General features: G+C 34.1%; 1 protein-coding gene across 1 annotated transcript in view; it reads right to left on the reverse strand.

Annotated features, from left to right (window-relative positions):
• The window catches only part of lypd6 (LY6/PLAUR domain containing 6), a 27,743-nt gene continuing 4,010 nt past the window's right edge, over positions 1–23,733 (reverse strand). The window contains exons 2-5 of the mRNA XM_073846191.1: positions 11,621–11,786; positions 6,026–6,124; positions 5,182–5,312; positions 1–1,624 (exon numbers count right to left, since the gene is read on the reverse strand). Of these exons, the coding sequence (XP_073702292.1) occupies positions 1,451–1,624; positions 5,182–5,312; positions 6,026–6,124; positions 11,621–11,738 (522 nt within the window). The 5' untranslated portion in view covers positions 11,739–11,786 and the 3' untranslated portion in view covers positions 1–1,450. The remainder of the gene's footprint in view (positions 1,625–5,181; positions 5,313–6,025; positions 6,125–11,620; positions 11,787–23,733) is intronic.

A 23,733-nucleotide genomic window follows, 5' to 3' on the forward strand; every position in this document is an offset into this window, starting at 1 on the left:
AACATCAGTAAACATTTAAATGCAATACATACAACACAGGTAAGAGACCACACAAGTGTTACCAATGTACTCCAAAGGTGTGATTTAAAAACATGTACAAAATTATATACACGAGAATATACAGGGATATTACAAACAAGCGTAGAAAAAAATATCTACATTTATAAGAAGCCTTGGCACACGATGGCATGCAGCATTCACAATTTTGTAAGTATAAAAAGTTCATGCAACCCTATTACAAATCTGTATTTTTATTATAGAGAAGCTGAGAGTAAAAACTGATTTAAAAACCTTTTAATGTACATAATGTTATAAATCTGAACTAATGAGAGCTGATTTTACATCAGCACATTCAGAGACATGTTTAATGCATATGATAGTTTGGCCAAGTCTACTCAGGTTAAAGGTGTTTTGAGCATTGCTAAACTGGCACTAACTGGTCCATAATTACCTGAGTAAAGGTTTTGAGCCCTTCTGTGATCACCATGCCCTTTATATTGTACTGAAGTGAACAGAATGATTTCAGTGAATGTTACAATACTTTTCATAACTCAACAAAAGACAGAGAAGAAACAGGAAATAGCTTCATTTACAGCCGGGCAGATCGCCTAAACAAATCATAACGCCTGAAAAAAATAACACTGTTGCTGCAGACTCAACACTTTTTGCTGATTGCACAGTCAGCCAGGAATTATGATTAGGAAACATTACAGTACACAACAATGGACTGACAAATGTGTAGAAACATATATATATATATGTATATATAATAATATTAAAGCCCTTCACTGTAGGCTATATGGACGTTCAATGCTAGTCACTACACTTTCACATGACAATCTGTACACAAGTGCTTTAGGAATACATGTTGCATTATGACACACATACACAGTGCAAAACTAACAGAGAATGTTCTTTTTATAGGATTGAGGAATGCTGGATGACATGCTGAACTCGGTTCCTATAGGTGCCAAGCCCTTTTCCATGATGACAAAAATACTCTAACATTGACGAGAGGGGTAGGTGGAAAATTCACGTAGCTTGACCCCTAATGTTCATACCTACAGCCAACAACACAGTTCAGCTCCCTATAAAAATGGATGAATAAAAAAATAAATATAACTATACAAATGTATAAAACATAACTCACATTAACTCAAAGCAAAAAAATGTACAGGTTTGTGTCAGTTTTGCCATAAATATCCCCATCCCACATCCATTGCAAAAAACCTAGATCCCAACTATTAGACAAGTCCACTCAGCTTCAGGGAAACCACCAATTATCTTTTTCTTTTTTTCATATTGAATATTAGTATAGGATTCATAAGAAATAAAAAGTCCAAGAACTAACACTTCATTTTGAAAAAGGTGAAGCCCACAGCTGACTGGTACAAGTCAATGGTTTCCTAAATTACTGCCATTAATGTTTATTCCAATCTGGGTGATTATCTCAGTTAATACTGTGGAGCATCAGGCTGATGATAGAGACAGAAAGCAGCAGTGTGGGACTCTGTGCCGGATGAACGCTCTCGTTAATAGGAGACGTGGTGGCAAAGATGGCGTCAGTTTCGTTTCTTGGGAGGGCCATGTTACAGATGTTCCCTTCACAACAGGATATACACACCTACATAGAGAAAAACAATAAACAGATTAAGAAAGTGATCATTTACAAAACTGTTCAATGACAAAAAAAAAAAAAGTACACTTCCTGAATGAATGCCAGTGTGTGAAAACAGTGCTAACGAATAGTAAAGAAGCACAGAAAGCAATTCTTTTGTGAATAACGAAAAAATAACTAAATAAACAAACAGCAGAAATAAAAGCTACTGTTAATAAAGCTGCTGATATTAAAATAGTTAACTTGATTATAAGCAAGTGGGGGAAAAAAACTGCTGTGGCCACATGTTTCAACAACTTATTCATTTGTAACTCACCCTCATGTCTTTCCAAACCTGTAAGACCTTTGTTTATCTTCAGAATACAAAGTAAGATATTTTAGAAAAATATCCAAGAGCTTTTTGACCCTACATAGATAGCAATGCAACCGCGTCGAAGACTGACAGAGAAGAGAGGAAATCGTTTAATATAGTCGTTATTTTTGTTTTCTTAGCGCCCAAAAAGTATTCTTGTAGATTCAAAAAATAAGGTTGACTATTTGACTATTTTATGGATGTCCTTACTACCTTTCTGAGCCTTAAACGTGTCAGTTGTGTCGTTGTCTATGGAGGGTCAGAAAGCTCTTGGATTTCATCAAAAACATCTTAATCTGTGTTCCAAAGATGAACAAAGGTCTTACATGTTTGGAACGACATGAGGATGAGGTATTAATAACAGAATTTTCCTTTTTGGGTGAACCATCCCTTTAAATCAAAACAAGGGGACAAATTAGTACAACATGGCGATGATTTCACCAAAATGAGGAAACAAAATAATAAACCATGGCCAGAAATGTATTCAAATTTGTGAACAAATTCTTTATTTGTGACCAGAGGTGGGTAGTAACGAATTACATTTACTTCGTTACATTTACTTGAGTAAATTTTTGGGGTAACTAGTACTTTTAGAGTATATTTAAAGATGTCAAATGATTGCAATTATCGACCCATGTTTTTATGCAGCAAACACAGAGTTGTAAATGTAAAAAGTTAAGGTGCCTTCTAAAAATATAAACAAGTACAGTAATATTTTAAATAAATATTATAAATTGTATACTCAATTCATCCCTTTTAATGTTATAAAGGATGAAATGCCATAGTGTAACATATTTTGTTTTTGTGTGAAACTGTATCTGAATTTTAAATCATGCCATTTGATGGCTTAATGTTCTACTTTACATTGTCCGAATCCCATTACAGTTTATTTTAATTTTGCAGATCTTAAAAAGGGATATGAATTGCTTTAAATTAAAATTTAAAAATTCTGCAGATACACTTAATGAAATAAATATAATGAAATAAAATTACTTTCTTGATATTTGTTTATATTTGTGTATTTTTTATTTTTATTTGGGCTAGTTAAAAAATTTTTTCGGGCTACCAAAATCTGAAGAGTACCTGCCCGAAGGGCTACCAGAAATTTTGAAATTTTGCGAGCCCTGTATATATATATATATATATATATATATATATATATATATATATATATATATATTTGTGCTGCTTGCACTGCTCCGGTGCCTTCTGATTGGTTCATAAACTGCATCAAAAATCGCTTTAACTAGCACAGAGTTTAAAAAATGGGCCACTCATGGATGAGACACTGAAATAGCAGTGAGACTCAGTAAAATACATCTGTTTAGTAAATGTTTATATAGAGAAACAATTAAAACGCATACATAAATTTACTTTAATGCCACTTAGAAGTGGCATAAATTCACTTTTACAAAAATATGTAAGTATACTTTATAATAAGGGGTTGAGGCGAGACAAATGAGAAACAATTTAGTTTATTTTGTCCACAGTAAGCCTACATCTTATCAAAGAATTTTAGGAAGGCACAGAGTAACCTTGAAGTATAAGTTCACTTCCAGAATGACAATTTCCTGATAATTTACTCACGCCCATGTCATCCAAGATGTTCAAGTCTTTCTTTCTACAGTTGAAAGGAAATGAAGGTTTTTGAAGAAAAAAGTTCCAGGTTCCAGTTTTCTCAATACAGTGGACTTCAATGGGCACCAAATGGTTGAATGTCTAAATTGCAGTTTCAGTGCAGCTTCAAAGGGGCTCTACATGATCCTAGCCGAGAAATAAGAGTCTTATCTAGTGAAACAATCAGTCATTTAAAAAAAACAAACAAAAAAAAACCCCGAATGTATATATTTTTTAACCAAATGCTTGTCTCGATAAGCGTAGCAATACATAATCACGTTGCTTAATCAAATCACACGTGGTTAGTTCCTCGTCTGTGTACTCCTGTTCAGAAAGGTAGGGTAGGGCGAAAAACTCTAACTTTAAAATAGTCCAACATCGTTGTTTTATCTTTTTTTGTATCTTTTTTTGCACATTTTACTTTGTAAACACTAGGTATTTCCACCAACATCACACGTGACCTTTCCAACGTGACTATGTAACGCATGAAGTTGAGCTAGTGGGCATTTGTGGTTAAAAAGTATATTTAAATTTTTTTTTATATAGAAAATGATAGATTATTTCAGTAGATAAGTCCCTTATTTCATTAGCTGGGATCATGTAGAGCCCTTTGAAACTGCAATTTGGACTGCGAACCGTTGAGCACCATTTAAGTCCACTATATGGAGAAAAATCCTAGAATGATTTCCTCAAAAACCTTAATTTCTTTGCGACTGAAGAAAAAAAAAAGACATGAACATCTTGGATGACATGGAGGTGAGTAAATTATTAGGAATTTTTTTTTCTGGAAGTGAACTAATCCTTTAACTCAGCTGTGTAAAGAGGCCAAATTTGGAGAGAGGACAATTTATCATCTCAAATTTCTAAAAGTTGACAAAAATGAACAGCACACCTCAGAATGATATTTTCTAGAAAACGAACTTTGCGTTAAGTGTTTTGTGCTGAATCAACAGTTCCTGAAGTGTAATCCCATTATTAGGATTAAGCCAGAATGTCAGTACAGTACTGCACTGTAATAAAAGGCTCAACGTCACCTGTCTGAACATAAACGGTAAACATTCATTATTTAAAGTTTACCTAGAGGGAAGAAAATCCCTTCAGACAAACACAAGCAAATTAAACCCGTTTTAACCTGAGAATGAACCTTCAACTTCTAAATTTTCCTGTTTAGTGTAGCTGTGGCATCTTTACACCGCATTTATCTCTCAATCTGGCCTTCTCACATCTGCCCCCTGCCCTCTGCATAACTCCTGTCCTGTGCTAGAGGTAAAAGGTAAGACACAGAGAGTTTAGGGAGTGACCAGGCGCACCTTTCAGCAAGGATTACTCAAAGAAGGATTACAGAGAGAAGGCAGCATAACTCACAACTTTATCTCATCTGCGGCGAAATCACTTGAGAGGATAAATGGATTAACTAAAGAGCTGAGTTTAGTGTCGATGACTGAGCCGTATCCTACAGGCAGCAGAGGCGGTCAAAAATGTGTTTATCAACCACTTAACATGTTTTCTTTAAGATCACTTCAAGAGGATATGTAAAGTGAGATGAGAAGATGAATGTGGATGGATTTGGTCTGAAACATAAGTTGTATCTCACCTTGTTTCCTTCATGGTCCATCTCAGAGCATCCTGCTGCAAGACAGTCTTCCAGCGCTACACAACGCTTTGTTACCAACACTGTGTTTCCATCCCAGCTCATCTTATGTTGTGTGTAGCAATATCTGCTCTCTAAAAGTTACAAAGAGGCTTCACTTAGTTTCCTCAAGGAAACACATCGCAAAAGACAGCTTTAAATTCTGACTAATAAAAGAGTCAGATTTCAGTTAAGCACCAATATTCCTCCAGGGATTTTTTTGCATCGGATATTACAAAACTCGCCCTCAACCACTTAAAAAATCTTTAATAAGTGCCCCTGAAATGTGAGCATTACACAATATTGCACAATATTTAAGAACTATGTGGAAACACTAAACGCACCATGCCCTGCAAAAGTGCAGATGATCTGCAGCAGCATGTGCTTTACTGAAGGAATGAGTGTCTGTAAGGGGTTACAGCTCCTGAGTCATTAACACGCTGCTGTAAATCAGACCCAACACAGAACAGGACTCCTTATATGGAAGGCTATTCATGGCAAAAACATCTACTGAATACATATGGAGCAAGGGCCTGAAACATATTGACCCTGCATCGTATTCACTGAATGCTTTTTAACAGCACTGCACCATTACTATTTATTGTATTACTAAATACACAGTCACTAATTCATTATAGATTGTGGCTTATTTAAAAAAAAGCCAGGGCTTTTTTGTTGTTGTTGTTTAATGGAAGGACAAAAATATTGTACTTTTGTTTCAAGACACATACTGCAAGACAAAGAGAAATGGCTAGTCTTTCAAAGAAGCTGTTCTGTAATATGAGAGAGGTTATGGAGATGTTGGTACCTCGTGGACAGTAGAGATCTGGAGCCCAGCGGTTGCATTCGTAGTTGTCAGTTGCATCTTCACAAGTAAAACATTTAAATCCTCCTGGATATGGAGTTGCTGGGAAAACAGATGACACGAGAAGAAGAATCAATGTAAACAGACTGGAAATTACAGTAGTCAGCTTTTGAAGTGGATCAAAAAAAGTTAAAGTTGTCCTAAGATAAGAACGGGTAACTTTGATGAAAGGTTTTAATTCACCTCAAATGTTTACTAGTGTATTTGGTAATGACGAAACTGAAAACTTTGTGGAACAAAGGCTTTTTTTGTTTTTGATTTATTTTATAAGTCTCTAATGCTCACAAAGGCTGCACTATTTTATTCTTTTTTAAAAATACACACACACACACACACACACACACACACACACACACACGCACACACACACACACACACACACACACACACACACACAATTGGGTGCTTAAAAGACATTTCATTATTATCAATGTAGAAAACAATTGTGCTGCTTAATACTTTTGCAGAAATACTTTTGTTTTAGGATTCTTTCATGAATAGAAAGTTAAAAAAACAGCATTTATTTCACAGAGTTTTTTTGTAACAAAGGAAAAGTCACTTTTGATCAATTTAATGCATTCTTGCTTATTAAAAGTATTTTTTCTTCAGTTGATTGTGTGTTGGCATAATGTGCAGTGCTTTACACATTTTTTCCCCCCAAAAACATTAATTAAAAAATATTTTCTTGCTGTGAAAATATCAGTGTTGTATGGAAGTCCGTTTCTATGGAAGCCCATTTCTGCCACTGAATAACATTTTTTAAAAAACGATTTTTTTATCTCACAACTGCACCATATGTTGGCACACTGACCACAAGGCTATTGGCGCCAATGCAATTCTGAATTTATAAGTCTAATTTGAGTTTATATCACAATTCTGAGAAAATGGTCAGAATTAAGAGTTTGTATCACGCAATTCTGAGAAAAAAGTCAGAATTTTGAGATAAATTCACACTAATTTAATATCTCACAAATCTTACTTTTTCAGAATTTTTCTCAGAATTGCATGATACAAACTGGCAATTCCGACTTTTTTTATCAAGTTATAATTGCGATTTGTAAAGTCAGAATTGTGAGTTATAAACACGCAATTCTGAAAAAAAAAAAAAAAAAGATCAGAATTGTGAGATAAAAAGTCGGAATTACCTTTTTTTTTCAGTGGCGGAAAATGAATAAAAAATGAAAAAATCTAAAAATAAAGTTATTGCGACTTTTTATCTCACAATTCTGACTTTTTATCTCAGAATTGCATGATACAAACTTAACAATTCTGCCTTTTTTTCTTGAGTTATAATTGTGATTTATAAAGCCAGAATTGCAAGATATAAACTTACTATTCTGAGGAAAAAAACTTGCAATTACCTTTTTTAGACTTTTTATCTCACAATTCTGACTTTTTATCTCAGAATTGCATGATACAAACTTAACAATTCTGCCTTTTTTTCTTGAGTTATAATTGTGATTTATAAAGCCAGAATTGCAAGATATAAACTTACTATTCTGAGGAAAAAAACTTGCAATTACCTTTTTTAATTTATTCATTCATTTATTTATTTAGTGGTGGAAATACTTCCATAGTAGTGTGATGTAAATAACACAATATGTAAAAATATACATTTTGTCCCTCTATGGAGCAAGTCAAACATTTTCATCTAACATTACGATTTACACACTGTGCTTATAGATTAGATAAAATGCCATGCATTGCATTTTTAAATAAATCAAACTCATGAAATATTTAATGTATCTGTGTTTCCTAATTACCAGGAACACCTGCCATAAAGACTGAGACACAGTCTAATCAAGTGCTTCTCCACCAGCATATGCTGTTAACTCTTAGGTGAAAAAAGCTCTTGGAAACACACTGTGCTTTTTCTCTTTCTGGAACTCCTCAATCAGATTACACAGCTCACATGAAATAGAAACATCAGTCCCTTTTTGTTTTAAAGTTTTAAGAAGAAAAACCTTTTGTTGACCTCACCCAGCAACCGTTTAAGAATCTGATCAAGTGACTATTTTAAACAAGCCATTCATTCATCCAGACAGACCTGATGTGTTATTACTTCTGAGGTCTTTAAATAGCTCTGTACAGGCGAACAGAGCTTAGTAGTTCATTTTTGATCTCTAAGTTTTACTGTTAACTCCGTCAAATTCTTTTGACTCTTATAAAAGTGGTCACTAAATAATTATTACAATGATACAACGGACTGTAACCTCTCTTAGATACAGTAGCGATAGCACAGACTTAAACAGGTGAGAGAAACATTTTAGTTAAAGCAACAGCAAAACATTGGGTGTCTATGTCATTATAACATTGTACATTTCTCCTCCAGGTACTTACATATGCATGTCTTGTGGGGGTGTCTGTTTAATTTTTTATTATTTGTAGCATAATCCAAAGCAAACATGCTTTTGACTTTTTCAGCTTTTAGAACACGCTGATTTTTGACAGCCACCAGCGTTTTGTTGTGCCTGTAAACACTCATAGTAAAGTAGTCCTAACTGCGCTAAGTAGCTGGAGTGTGTTTGTTTCTGAATGATCTCATGGGGTTGTAAATCCACAACTGCCATCTGGAGCGTTGAAACACAATGAACTCCATCATAATCATAAATCCTCTACATCAATATGCAACAGCTGGATATCAGCAGGTCACGAAATTGCTGCTGGTAACAAACTATTTTGGGATCTCACAAGAACTGATTTGTTTTAACCTCTCTCTCACACACACACACACACACACGCACACACTCACACACATGCACACACACACACGCACACACTCAATCCCCGCTGGGACATTGAGCAGATACGGATATCTCCAGCTGCACACTGGAGAGCCGGCACACAGCTAAAAGGATTTTGGGAGGTCCTGCTCACTGTGATGAAAGAGTTTGGGATTTCACAGATTAATTCTCTCAGCAGAACTGAAACAAACCTTTGCTCTCTTTGCTCTTTATGGCCAAATTGTACTTGAACATTACCACATGTAACCAACTGATTCTGAGACATTACATATTAAAATATGTACTGGGTAAATTATTGTAACTTTCATTGTAAGTCATTAACTAACATATAAAGCATAGAATATCAGTATATTCAAATATAAATGTACAGTATATCCACCTTTTTCCTGAGCAGCAACATGAAGGATTCTAATATAGGTTTGGGTGCTCTCGTGTTTTGGTCTCCGTAGAAATCCATGTTAAAGCGGGGTGAAAAAGATTGACTGAATTAATTAAACTGAAATTTTTTTATAATTAAATATAAAAGTGTGCACACGGTTAAGCTGTGCTTTTGTTGGCTGCCACAGTAGCAACAATAAGCTTAAGGAATTCCTGTAAAGTACTTGTTTTGCGTACCAGCAAATCTGTCCGGCGCTGTATACCTTGCATAAACAATGACAAAAGATACGAACATGGCTTGCAGTGCTTAAGTTAAAATACTGTGTGTGAAGTAATAAAATAATATGTTAAAAACATGTGCTCTTATCATTTTGTGGACGAAATCCCGCAAACTTCGCCCCGATTGTGAGAGCGCTGTATATTTGTGCCTTCATTTGTTTTCAATGCAGCTAACCTGTCATCTTCCAACTCATTAAACTGAGTTAACATTACATTATTGGCTCAGAAAATACGTTAATTTGAATAGAAACACCATTCGATCGGAAATGTAAGGCATTGTTTCAGTCAGGCGAGACTTCTGTGTTCAGGAAAAAGGTGGATAGGAAAATGAGTGTTTTTACGACGCGTCATCAATCGGCCATATTGGAGGCACTGAATGTAAACAATGGCACTGAACTGAACAAAACTTGCATATTTTGCTGATTATCGCTGCTGAAAATGGTCAATCATTGTCATGTTTTGGGCTGTACTAATCGGTTAGACTGGGCCGATTTGGAGCACTATAGACTGCAAAAATTTTAACAAATCAAGGTGAAAAGTGTAAAAAACCGTCTGAAGAAATGTTACATTGTTAATTTATTTTTTATTTTTTTATTTAGTACTGAACTGAATAAGATATTTCACAAGACATTTACTTATAGTCCATAAGAGAAAATAATAGCTGAATTCATAAAAATGACCCTGTTCAAAAGTTTGCATACACTTCTTGATATTCCTAATAAAATCCTATGAAAATACTATGTTGTTTCCTGAATGATCCACAGCTGTTTTTTTAAATTTAGTAATATTTTTTCACAAGTCACTTGTTTGTCCTGAACAGTTAAACTGTCTGCTGTTCTTCAAAAAAAATCCTTTCCTTTCAGGTCCCACAAAGTCTTTGGTTTTCAAGCATTTTTGTGTATTTGAACCCTTTCCAACAATGACTGTATGATTATAAGATCCATCTTTTCACACTGAGGACAACTGAGAGACTCATATGCAACTATTACAGAAGGTTCAAACACTCACTGATGCTCCAGTAGGAAATAATGCACTAAGTGCCGGGGGTGAAAAGTTTTTGAATTTGAAGATCAGTAAATCTAACTTATTTTTCTTGGAAAGTATCTTTTGTAGCTTCTGAAGGGCAGTACTAAATGACAACAGTATGACATTTAGGCAAAAAAAATAATAAAAATGTACACATCTTCATTCTGTTCAAAATTTTATACCCCCGGCTCTTAATGTGTTGTGTTTCCTTCTGCAGCATCAGTGAGCGTTTTAACTTTCTGTAAAAGATGCATAAGAGTCCCTCAGTTGTCCTTAGTGTCAAATGATGGATCTCAAAATCATACAGTCATTGTTGGAAAAGGTTCAAATAAACAAAAATGCCAAAAAACCAGAGAACTTGTGGGACCTGAAGGATTTTTCTGAAGAACAGCAGGCAGTTTAACTGTTCAGGACAAACCAGTGAACCATCACTAAACAAAACAAAAACACAGCTGTGGATCATTCAGGTAACAACCCAGTATTAAGACATTTTTTATAAATTCAACTATTATTTTCTCTTGTGGACAATATGTAAATGTCTTTTATGTGAAATATCTTATTCAGGTCAGTACTAAATATAAAATAAAACACATTTTGTATGATCCCTCTTTTTTTGGTAAAATAATTAGCCATTCTCCCATAAATTTCAAGATGCAAATTAAACAAGGCCCAAAGAAGAAAAAAGTCTCAGGCAGAGAGGCAACGCTGACCCATGGCGCCATTGCCAATGCCACATGCTCTGAACAATTGATTTTGTATCAGCCGGCATGGTGGGCAATCCATGAATTTCTAGGTGGGGTATCTTAACACAGCTGGTGTGTCAGCTGAGATGCTGAGTTTAGCTACAGATCACTAACTCGATGCTCAAGCACTGATACAGCCTCAAAGCCAATTATTACGACACAATATAAAATCCAGCACACCACATTTGAAATAAATCTGCGTTCAGAGCCTAAAGGTCTCACAGCTCCACACCAGCCTTTAACGGATCTATAGAAGTCATGACTGACAACTGATGTCTGACCCTTTTGATCTGCTAGATGACCTAATAAAACATAGATTTCATTTTCAAGGCTTTGGCAGAATCTAAGAACAAAGAAGAAATACTTACTTGAGGGATGGAGAAAAATAATATCTTTTTCTGTGAAGTCCCTCGATTGAACCGCTTTGATCCAGCCGGTGATGGCGGTCAGCATTAGGCCCCAGGCCATGAGAGGCCAGGGTTCCATAGCTGGAGAAAAACTCACATGAGCAGATACCCAGATCCAACACGGCACCTGTTAACAAAACAACCATTTATTAAAAAACATAAAACCAGAGTCATACAAAATGGTTTAACTATAGGAGCCAAATAAATGAAGTTTAACAAGGGATTCCAGAAACATCTGCTGAAGATAGAAAGGAAACTCTATAGGATTAAAGCTGGTCAAAAGCAGTGTTATCCCTCTTCAAAACACCGGACACAAAGAGGCATGCTTGTTATTCCAGCAAGTGCTTCATTATATCAATGACAATGTCAGCAGCCTGCCAATGTCCTGACCCTCGGCAACAGTGAACCTCTTAACCGTTCGCTTTGGTGCTTGGCAGCAGAACAAACACTTATCTATTGTTTTCAATTACTGAATGCCATGCTCACAATGAAACATCTTTGATGGACACCACAAAATGAAGAGCTATATATTTACAGTCTATTAAACAGGATTAAATTAAATTAACAAAATGCACATTTATTTTAATTATTTACATTTATTTAAATGAACTTAAAAAGTTTTACAAAAGTTGATAAATGAGAAGGATCTATGCCGCTTTTTGGTGCTATACTTGATCAACAAAAATCCTTCTGAAAGACTAAAATAAGCCTGGAGAAAAGCAAATGGCTTAGACACAGAGCTCTGTGGTTTACGTTACTGAAACGAAAGCTGGGGCAGATTACACATTTTTCAGAAGTGCTTGACTAAACCGCTTTGTGTGCGCTCTTCACAGAGTCAGATGGCGAGCCAGCCAGTAATCAATCCATTCATTTTGGTGAATCAATTTCCCTAACTTTGTTTACAACTCACAAATTGAATTCCCTATGAAAAAAAGCTGACTCATGAAACCGAGCATGAGAAAGCTATTCAGTTTAACAGAGTAACCTTAGGACTACTTAAAACAAGTAAAAAAATGTCTAAACCAAAAAACAGTTTCAAATGGATCCCAAATTTTTTGCAAAATTCAGAAAATCTAAAAGCTGAATAAATAAGGTTTGGTAGTATTTGGCTGAGATGCAACTTTTGAAATGAATGATTTTACTTAATATCCCAATGATTATTGGCGTAAAAGAAAAATTGATCATTTTGACCCATACAGTGTATTTTTGGCTATTGCTACAAATATTCCCGTGCTACTTAAGACTGGTTTTTAAGTAGAGAGCTTGTTACATCCATCCCACCAATTGGCAAATTTGCATTTTCACCAGTGCGCAAGACCCAAAGAGTCACAGAAATGCTAAAGGGAGAGACTAAAAGGAGAAACTAAATGATTAAGCAAATCAAATAGCTAATTTATAAAGGAAAGACAGCGAGGAATTGCCCTTTTAATTGCCTGACTAAACCTACATTTGTAATTCAGTTTGTAAATCCATTTACTTATTTCCCCTTTTAAATTGCATTTTCAAATACAATGTGAAATTCCACTTTTTATTTATGAATTCGTAAATGCATTTTTAAATGCTGAATTTATTGAGTGTTTTATGTTTATGTTGTTTTTTTTGTAAATAAAATATAATTTATAAAATGTATTGATGGATTAATATTTCATCCATAAATTCTTTTTATAATTACTGCTTTTATTGCTCATTAAAAAAGATGAATTACTTTCCAATGTAGTCAATTAATTTACAGATGAATTAGTTAATTTGTTAACACATTATTAATGTCTATTTTTATTGTACAATTGGTTATTAATGAATGAAATGCTTTATTACTATTTCCGTGACACTTCTGGTCCTCCATAGGTTTTGTGGTCCAGGGTCACATATTTTAATCATCAGGTATATCAGAGAATCAGAGTGCTCTCTTCATGAGATGTTTGCTTAATTTACAGCATGCCATACCAAAACAGCTCCTTTTCTAGACTTGTAATATTTAATAAACACATAAAAAATGACATTGCAAGTACTGTGCAGAAGTTCAATATTTAAGCCTGAACTTGCCATTTTTATTAATTTTTTTTATCTCCACCAGTTCATTCACTTACAGATCTGAACCTGAAAGGCAAGAAAGCAAATCTTCAAAGTGTAGCCACTTCTTTGGTACTTTCTGTGATTCATTAATAAGGATTATTAGACCTTCCTTTGGTTTAGCAAGTAATTCCTCATTTACTCATGAGCAACAATCCCAGCGTATCTCTGTGAACACAGACGTGTGAGAACCAAAACCCTTATAACTGTATAATAATAGTGATTTTTTCTTTCTTTCTCTGCATCATGCAGTACAAAGTCAGACTTTTTTCCATGTTTAAGTGCTATAATCGGGTCCCCAGTGTATCTAACAACCTAGAAAACGTGACAAAAACAACCCAGTACTTTTTTTAGTAAGCCTTTCTCTGCGTGATGCAGAAAGGGGATCTTATTATAATATTACCGCCCCTAAACAAGTTTTGTACTCACACTTTCTATGCTTGCCTCAGGATGTATGCACTCAAAAAAACGTATATCAGATGTTAGTTAACTAATATGGTTTAAAATGCATGATTTCAGCATGATAGACATGATAATCAAAACCAAACACATGATTTTTAGCATCTTTAGTTTTAAAGGCACAGCTCTATTCTGGAAAAGGGGGCGGGGACCCACAGCTCATTTGCATTTAAAGAGAGAGCACAAAAATGTGTTTCTGCTTCCACCCAAAATAGGCATTTTCAAAACGATATAATAAATGATCTGTGGAGCTGAAACCTCACAGACACATTCAGGGGACAACTGAGACTTCTATCACATATTGTAAAAAGCCCTTTAAAGACAGTCACTGATAAGAGTCTCTAAAGTAGGATTATAATGGATTTCCTGTCTGAGGCGGGAAAAACTGATTTCCTCCTGTTTATTGTGTTAGCCATGCTGGTCTCAGAAAAATGATTAAACAGACCGACACCGGGTAGCCTTGAGCTCCTGTTGCTGTGTAGCTCCTGACCTCTCAGACAATGTAGAGTGGCACAGCACAGCCATGTTAGAGTGCATCAGGTTTCCTCAAAGTGATCCTTTTCACCGCTGAAGGTCTAAGGCGGTATTGAAAAGGAGCACAGAAGTACATATCGTTTTTCGTTTTTAGCTGCAGACTGGTCCCACAAGCTGTTCGTCGAATGGGAATGTCAACAAACAATTTAAGTATGTTTTGACACACCTTTGATAAATGTGGTGACCTCTATAATAAGTTAAGTATGAAGGTAATGAATTGGATTTTCCCCTGGGCTTTCAGTATTATACTAGTAAGAACTTAACACGTGAAAATGTGTTTCATGTGGATGATAAATAGAGATAACATGGCTGATGTATGGCGATAAATCTTTAATTGAAACGCTGTATGTACACTACCAGTCAAAAGTTTTTGAACAGTAAGATTTTTAATGTTTTCTCTTCTGCTCACCAAGCCTGCATTTATTTCAGTACAGCAAAACAGTTCAATTTGGAAATATTTTAACTATTTAAAACAACTGTTTTCTACATGATTATATTTTAAAATGCAATTTATTCCTGTGATTTCAAAGCTGAATTTTTAGCATCGTTATGTCAGTCACATGATTCATCAGAAATCATTCTAATATTCAGATTTGCTGCTCACAGTTATTATTATTCTGTTAAAAACAGCTGAGTATCATTTTTTCAGGTTTTATTCAGATATATATATTTTTACAGCATTTACCTGAAATCTTTTGTAACATTATAAATGTCTTTATCATTACTTTTGATCAATTTAAAGCATCCTTGCTAAATAAAAGTATTAATTTAACTAAGAGTGTTTTAATGATATATTGTATAATGTTACAAAAGCTTTTTATTACAGATAAATGCTGATATTTGGAGTCTTTCCATTCATCAAGGAATCCTGAAAAAAATGTACTAAACTGTTTTAAATATTGATAATAATAATAATAATAATTAAAAAAAAGTTTCTTAAACAGCAAATCAGCATATTAGAATGATTTCCGAAGGATTATGATAATGAAAACTAAAGTAATTATGCTTTGATCACAGGAATAAATTACATTTTAAAATAGATTTAAATAGAAAACAGTTATTTTAAATAAATGGTAGTGCATAAAAGTAATTTAATTAATGACAGTTAATGACACATTTGTGCAATCAAGAGAAAAGGTTAAGGGGATAGTCTATCCAAAAATGTTGTTCCAAACCTGCATAACTGTTTCAGGAAAACACAAAATGAGTTGTTTAGAAAATTATTATGCTGCTTTTTTTCCAAACAATAATAGCAAATGGAAAATCAGCATCTGTCAAGATCCAAAAAAGAAAAATGCACCATAAATCCAGTCCACAGAAGATTTGGAAAATATATAAAATACGTTTTGTGTTCCACAGAAGAAAAGGCTTTAAGTAAATGGCTAGATATATTATCTGGCCAACTAAAAAAGTCGAACACCTAAATAGCCAATGCAAAGTTATTTATTGCATGAAAAACTTGCTGATTAACCTCATTCTTACTCTAGCTAGAGAGCATGCCTGCAGGTGAAAAAAATCTGAAGCTCTGATAAAATCAAGCCCTGTATGAGAGTCTAACATGAAGAGTGAATGAAGGAAAGCCCAGAGTAACAAAAAGACATGCTACTGATAAGAAAAGATGTATTTAGTTTCAACACACAGGTGTCCTCAGACCAGAGGCATCTTATTCAGCTTTATCTGTTATTGGGGAGTCTTGTGTCCAAGACTTTCAAGCACCAGCTGCCCAGGCCACAACTCTGAGAACATGGGTGATAAGAAATCACCAAAAACAGTGAAGGACTGTATACTTGGCATGATCTACCGTTCAAAAGTTTGGAGTCAATAAGACATGTATAATGTCACAAAAGGTTTTGTACATTAATTCAACACTATTTCTTGAGCAGCAAATCAGCATAGAATGATTTCTAAAGAATCGTGTGACACTAAAGGCTGGACTAATAGCTGTTAAAGATTCAGCTTCGCATCACAGGAAGAAAATACATTTTAAATATAGTAATATATATTAATGTTCCTTTATGTGGCACTTCAAGTCCAGCAGGCATTTTCTTCATAACTATTTGAATAATTTTCATTTCATGTGTTGACATTCTAATCGCCATAATGACAACTGCAATTGATGCCAGTAAAACAAGTGAAATATTTAATTGAAATACTTAAGTTTCCAAACAAGGCACATAATAATTACTCTGACATTCAAAGGCAACCGTCCAGACCAATCAGGAAGCGCCTGAGGTTGAACTTCAGTGCCCCATCTCCTCTAAAGCTTTGCCAGGTGCCTGCCATGAGCAATACCTGTCATCAAAGTCTATACGCCTGCGAGTCGCTCTGGAAAATGGAAACTGCGGTTGACGGTAAGTTTAAGCAGACTATTCTGTTGTTTGGAGAGTGTTGAAGAGGATCACGCTGCATTAAAGCATAACTGGAGGAGAGCAAACACTTTAGCACAACACGAACTTGGTTCAGAAGCAAATGACCTTTTGCACCTTTTGTCTGCAAGTTATTTTATCTCTGACCCTCTTAATGCAAAAGCTTTTGAGGCAAAAGTTACTAAGAAGAGATAAACGTGTCCATATACCACCACTGGCACATTTAAACATCTTTTATGCTCTTTCAATGAGAGCAAACATAAAATTATATGTAAAATGATCTTCACTTCCTGTCTCTACAATATCCATGTGCATTATGTATGATATTATCACATCTGTACACTGTACTACATTAAGTTACTAAAACAAATGTTCTCTATTAAACTTTCAGTTTCATTACGTATCAACTTTGCTGCTATATTGAAATAAAAATAGAAACAAATTAGATATATTTGTTAAAAGCTTTTTAGTCTTTTGTGCTTACAAAGTCTGAATTTATTTAATAAAAAATACAGTAAAAATAGTAATATTGTGAAATATTATTACAATTCAAAACGCCTATTTTCTAATTTGAATATATTTTAAAATGTAATTTATTCCTGTGATGCAAAGCTGAATTTTCTGCAGCCATTACATAGTGTTTTTGTGTCACATGATCTGTCAGAAAACATTCTGATATGCTGATTTGCTGCTCAGGAAATATTTCTAATTATTATCAATGTTAAAAACTATGGAAGTACTATTTCCAGCACTGAATAAAAAAAGGAATTGTGTCTTTTTATCTCACAATTCTGCCTTTTTTTCTCAGAATTGCATGATACAAACTCGCCGTATAGACCTTTTCTTCAGAATTGTGAGATATAAGCTCACATTTGTGAGTTATAAAGTCATAATTGCATGATATACACTCACAAATCTTTTTTTTCACAATTGCAAATTAAAAAGACAGAATTTAACTTTATTTAATATAAACTAGCAGTTCTGAAAAATGAGTCAGAATTACATGATATAAACTCACAAATGTGAGTTATAAAGTCAGAATTGTGAGATATAAACTCGCAAATCTTTTTTCCTTAGAATTACGTGATATAAAGTCAGAATTGCGAGTTATAAAGTCAGAATTGTGAGATAAACTCGCAATTCTGAAAAATTAAGTCAAAATTGCGTGATATAAACTCGCAAATCTTTTTTTCTTAGAATTACTTGATATAAACTCACAATTGCGAGTTATAAACAGAATTGTGAGATATAAAGTCACAAATCTTTTTTTCCTTAGAATTACGTGATATAAAGTCAGAATTGCGAGTTATAAAGTCAGAATTGTGAGATAAACTCGCAATTCTGAAAAATTAAGTCAAAATTGCGTGATATAAACTCGCAAATCTTTTTTTCTTGGAATTACTTGATATAAACTCACAATTGCGAGTTGTAAACAGAATTGTAAGATATAAACTTGCAACTTTGAGAAATGACGTTAAAATTGTGTGATATAAACTCACAAATCTTTTTTTTTTCAGAATTACATGATATAAACTCATAACTGCGAGTTATAAAGTCAGAATTGAGAGACATAAACAGACTTTTTTCTCTTTTCTCGAGTTTATATCTCACAAATGTGACTTTATTTGTCAGAATTACGAGTTACTAAATCATAATTGTGAGCTATAATCTCAATTCTGAGAAAAAAATTTTTCCTCCTCAAAATTGCACTTTATAACTCGCAATTCTGAGTTTACATTTCACAATTCAAAGAAATAAAGTTAGAATTGCGTGAAAAAAGAATTGTGAGGTTTTTTTTAACCTAGCAATTCAGAATTTTTTTCTAGCAATTGTAAGTTTATATCTCGCAATTCTGACTTTATAACTCCCAATTGCGAGTTTATATATATACACAATTCTGAAAAAAAAAAAAAAAAAAAAAACTAATTCTAATGTATCCTGGAATTCTAAGACAAAAAAGTCCGAATTGTGAGATAAAAAGTCGCAATAACCTTTTTAAATTTTTTATTTAGTGGTGGAAATGTGTGTCCGTAGAAGAGTGCTGCCTTATATTTTTTAGAACAGTATTTAGGCTATTTAAAATAGAAAGCTTTTGTAACATTATAAATTGCACAGAGCTGTAAAAATAATGCAGATATTAAAGTATAGATTATTTGGTCTGTTCTATAATAAATGTTTACATTTCTAATGAAATTTCAGATTTTCTGACTGAGCCATTGTTGGAAAAAAAGAACAATTCACTTTAAAAAAAAGCAGCATTAGTCATTTGACTGCATGTATTATGCAGCTTTTAAAACAATAAAGTGCTGATTTTAGTGTTTAGCACCTGTGATACAAAATGTAAGCCTGACTTCCTCTCTGTGCAGCATGACACATTTAGTCACATTCATGTGATCTCATTACTGCAGGTCACTGGCTGACTCAGACCCAGCAGGTTGGAGGAAAGAAGCCGTAGGAGGAGGCTGGAGGCTCCCAGCAGGTCAAGGGCCCTGGAGTTCCTGCCTGAGCCACTGCCAGGTGAGTAAGACTAACTCGGGTCAGAAACACGATACTCTGGGTTGTGAATCGGCCTGTGAATGGCAGTTGCTCCCATTAATGGAGGGAAAGAAATGCAAATCCTCTCTTGTGACTTCCAAAACTTGTTGGACCAGATTTCGCACAGGTTTGAGAAGCGAAAGAAGAAGAGCTGCGAAGCTGCAAGTTGTGGCTCTTTTCCAGTCTGACATAAACACCTGAATCTTAGTATTTTGTCTAGAAGGAAATTATACACTAGAAACTGTATAATACAAGAGACTGATAGGATAATATCACAATCCTTATCTATGCCACACATAACATTCAAAACAGTTTATTGTGAAGCTGAGTTCATTGGAAAGCCACAATGCAAGAATGGACAACAACACAGATGAAGCTGCACCTCTCCATTCATTTGAGAGCACAATGCATTCTCAACAGAGTCCTGCTGTCACAAGCCAAATGGCATCGAGCAATGCCTCTGCCCTATAGTGCACCCGGCCAAAACCAAAGGAGTCAGGATGGATCAGAATCACACACCAGCTAATTGAAATCCTACACACACACACACACACACACACACTAATCTGGCACTATTCGTTTGAAGTGGTCCAGTTCAGCTGTATAATTGTTAATCCCCTCTTCAGTCTTTTGACACATTCAAAGATCCAAGCAATCGGTCATGTAGCTCAGGCTAACACAATTAAAAATCAGCTTTACAATGCAGAAATGAGTCTCTGTTTAAAATGATCACTGCTGGAACAATATTAATATGACACAATGTGCCATATGCTGCATGCATGAGGTTGGGGGAAAAATATTAATTCATACAATGACTTGAATACACCTCTTTTATGATGATCATGATTTTAATATCTGAAATAAAATTTGTTGTCATATTTTTGGAGTGGACTTGAAATCAAAACGTCAGGGTCATACAACTGAAGAAAGTCTCAATAATGAATGAAAATAAGTATTTATTTATTTTTAACAAAATCATTTTACTGCTTATATATATGTATCGAAGCTTGCATTTATTTAATACAAAGTACAGCACAAACAATACAATTTTGAAATATTTTTACTATTTAAAATAACTGTTTTCTAGTTTAAATAGAATATTTGCTCCTCAAAAAACATTTAGAAATCTTCTGTAACATTATAAATGACTTAATCGTCACTTTTGATCAATTTAAAGCATCCCTGCTAAATGTGACCCTGGACCGCAAAACCAGTCACAAGTGTAAATTTGTCGAAATTGAGATTCTTAAGTCATCTGAAAGCTGAGTAAATAAGCTTTCCATTGACGTATTGTTTGTTAAAATAGGACAATGTTTGGCTAAGATACAACTATTTGAAAACCTGGAATCTGAGGGTGCAAAAAAATCTAAATATTGAGAAAATCGCCTTGAAAGTTGTCCAAATGAAGTTCTTAGCAATGCATATTACTAATCAAAAATCAAGTTTTATATATATTTATGGTAGAAAATTCACAAAATATCTTTTAGGAACTTGATCTTTACTTAATATGCTAATGATTTTTGGCATAAAAGAAAAATCTATAATTTTGACCCATACAGTGTATTTTGGCTATTGCTATAAATATACCTGTGCTACTTAAGACTGGTTTTGTGGTCCAGGGTCACAAAAGTACTAATTTCTATCATTTATTTCTCAAAAAAAAAAAAAAAATGTATATTATGATTGATTTCTGAAGGACCATGTGACACTGAAGACTGGAGTAATGATGCCGAAAATGTAGCTTTGATCACAGGAATAAATTACATGTTAAAATATAGTCAAATAGAAAACAGTTATTTAAAATAGTAAAAATACTTCACGTTTTTTGCTGTATTTTGGATCAAATAAATGCAGACTTGGTGAGCAGAAGAGACTTCTTTAAAAACATTAAAAATCTTACTGTTCAAAAACTGGTAGCGTATATATACATTTTTTTTTTTTTTCAAATTTAGTTTTAGTTTAAAGTTAAACTCAATTAAAATGAGAAATGTTGCCCTTTTTACATTTTATTTTACTTCAGTTAATGGTTATTTTATTTTTAAGTAATGACAACCTCAGGTTTAGTTAAGTATAATAACCCCGGTAAGCAAATAATAGAATAGAATTTTATTTTAGGGTGAACTAGCTCTCTACAAGTTCTACAAGTTCATTTGTTTTGCTCCTGTAAATTTAGGTTTAACCGATGAAGCTAGATCCTGATGACCTCTGCAGTATCATATCTTCTCTCCCTCTTTGGGTTCGGTGACCCCGCTTTTTGAAACTAGGAAAAAGACTTGAGCTCTTTGCAGGGTAGGGCAGATACAATAATGTCTTGGCGTGTGGGGTGGTCAGGATGAAGAAGGGATAAAATATCCTTGTGGCAGCTGTAGAAAACCAAGCGGGTGGGGTAAGTTTGATTCCCTTGAACTTTGGGCCAGCAAAACCATAACAGGATAAGAGGGCAAACGGGGGCTAATTAGGAATGTTCATGAAAGGATTTGCTCTCTCTTTTGTCTTTGGGGCTCAGATGGCAAAACCTCACAATCTCCCAACAAGACAGAAACAGAGTTTGACTGAGTTTAATCAGATGGGGGAAAACAAGCTCTGCTCTGAATTCTTGTGCATGTTTACATGTAAGCATCTACACTTCAGACATCTTTGGAATATTTGAAGATCACCTGACACCAGAGGAGCTTGTGATTCAGTTAACAGATCATGTCAAAGAACATTATTAGTAACATAAATTGGCCAAACATAACACCACTATGTCTGTTCAAGGAAATGATGGGAATAGGATGGCAGTCTGTGGTTGCATAAAAATAAAAGGTCTTGTCATCATTTCAATCAAGAAAGAATACGCCTATGTTTTTGCAAAACAGACAACCTGTGGAAAGCATCCACCCATAAAGAAGACTTGCCAACTTAATTTCTTTGTGTAAACTTGAAAGCTTTGAGACAGCAGTTCATCAAAAACATGCCAGTAAAAACCTCTACAATTAGGCATAAGGGCTTTAAAGCTAATGTCTGCGGTGAAATGAGGAATGACAGGACTGTATTTAAAACAAAATGACAATAAGAACATTTGTGTCATTTTTAGTCTCAGCCTCAGGCGGCGTGGACCACCCAATAACCTCTAATATCTCAAAATTTCACCTCAGCTTTCTTAATGTTGTTGAGTAATATCAATTAAAAAGCAGAATATAGAAATCGATGTATATAATTATTGTAAAAAACGTGAGCAGCAAAAAGTGAGCAGGTTATTTTGCAGGATATGCAATGTGAATTATCCACAAGAATCCAGTCAAGCATTCTCATGGAAAGAAAAAAACTTCAAAGGAAATGGGAAAGCTTGAGGAGTGAGAAACATACCCTGCAAGACAACATCAAGATTGACTGCATACATATGGGGTTCAAAGCAGAATGGAAAAAATAGCAGTCTAGGCACGTGCATGTTATGCCTTTGTGTGTGTGTTTTTTTTTTTTTAACTATTATACTGTGACATATACACTACCAGTCAAAAGTTTTTGAACAGTAAGATTTTTAATGTTCTTAAAGAAGTCTCTTCTGCTCACCAAGCCTGCATTTATTTGATCCAAAGTACAGCAAAAACAGTGACATTTTGAAATATTTTTACTATTTAAAATAACTGTTTGCTATTTAAATATATTTTAAAATGTAAATTATTCTTGTGATCAAAGCAGATTTTTTTTTTTTGCATCATTGCTCCAGTCTTCAGTGTCACACGATCCTTCAGAAATCATTCTAATATGCTGATTTGCTGCTCAACTAATTTTTATTATTATTATTATTATCAATATTTTAAAAAGTTGACTACATTTTGTTCAGGATGAATAGAAAGATAGAAAGATCCAAAGATCAGCATTTATCTAAAATAAAAAGCTTTTGTAACATTATACAGAAATGATAGAAATGAATACATTTGTTGATTGATCAGAAGTGATGATAAAGACATTTATAATGTTATAAAAGGTTTCTATTCTATTCATCAAAGAAACCTAAAAAAATTGTACTCTGTTTTCAAGATAATAATAATAATAATAATAATAATAATAATAATAATAATAATAATAATAATAAATGTTTTTGAAGCAAATCAGAATATTAGAATG

Source organism: Garra rufa, chromosome 8 (genome assembly GCF_049309525.1).
Source record: "Garra rufa chromosome 8, GarRuf1.0, whole genome shotgun sequence".
In the NCBI taxonomy this organism is placed as follows: Eukaryota; Metazoa; Chordata; class Actinopteri; order Cypriniformes; family Cyprinidae; genus Garra; species Garra rufa.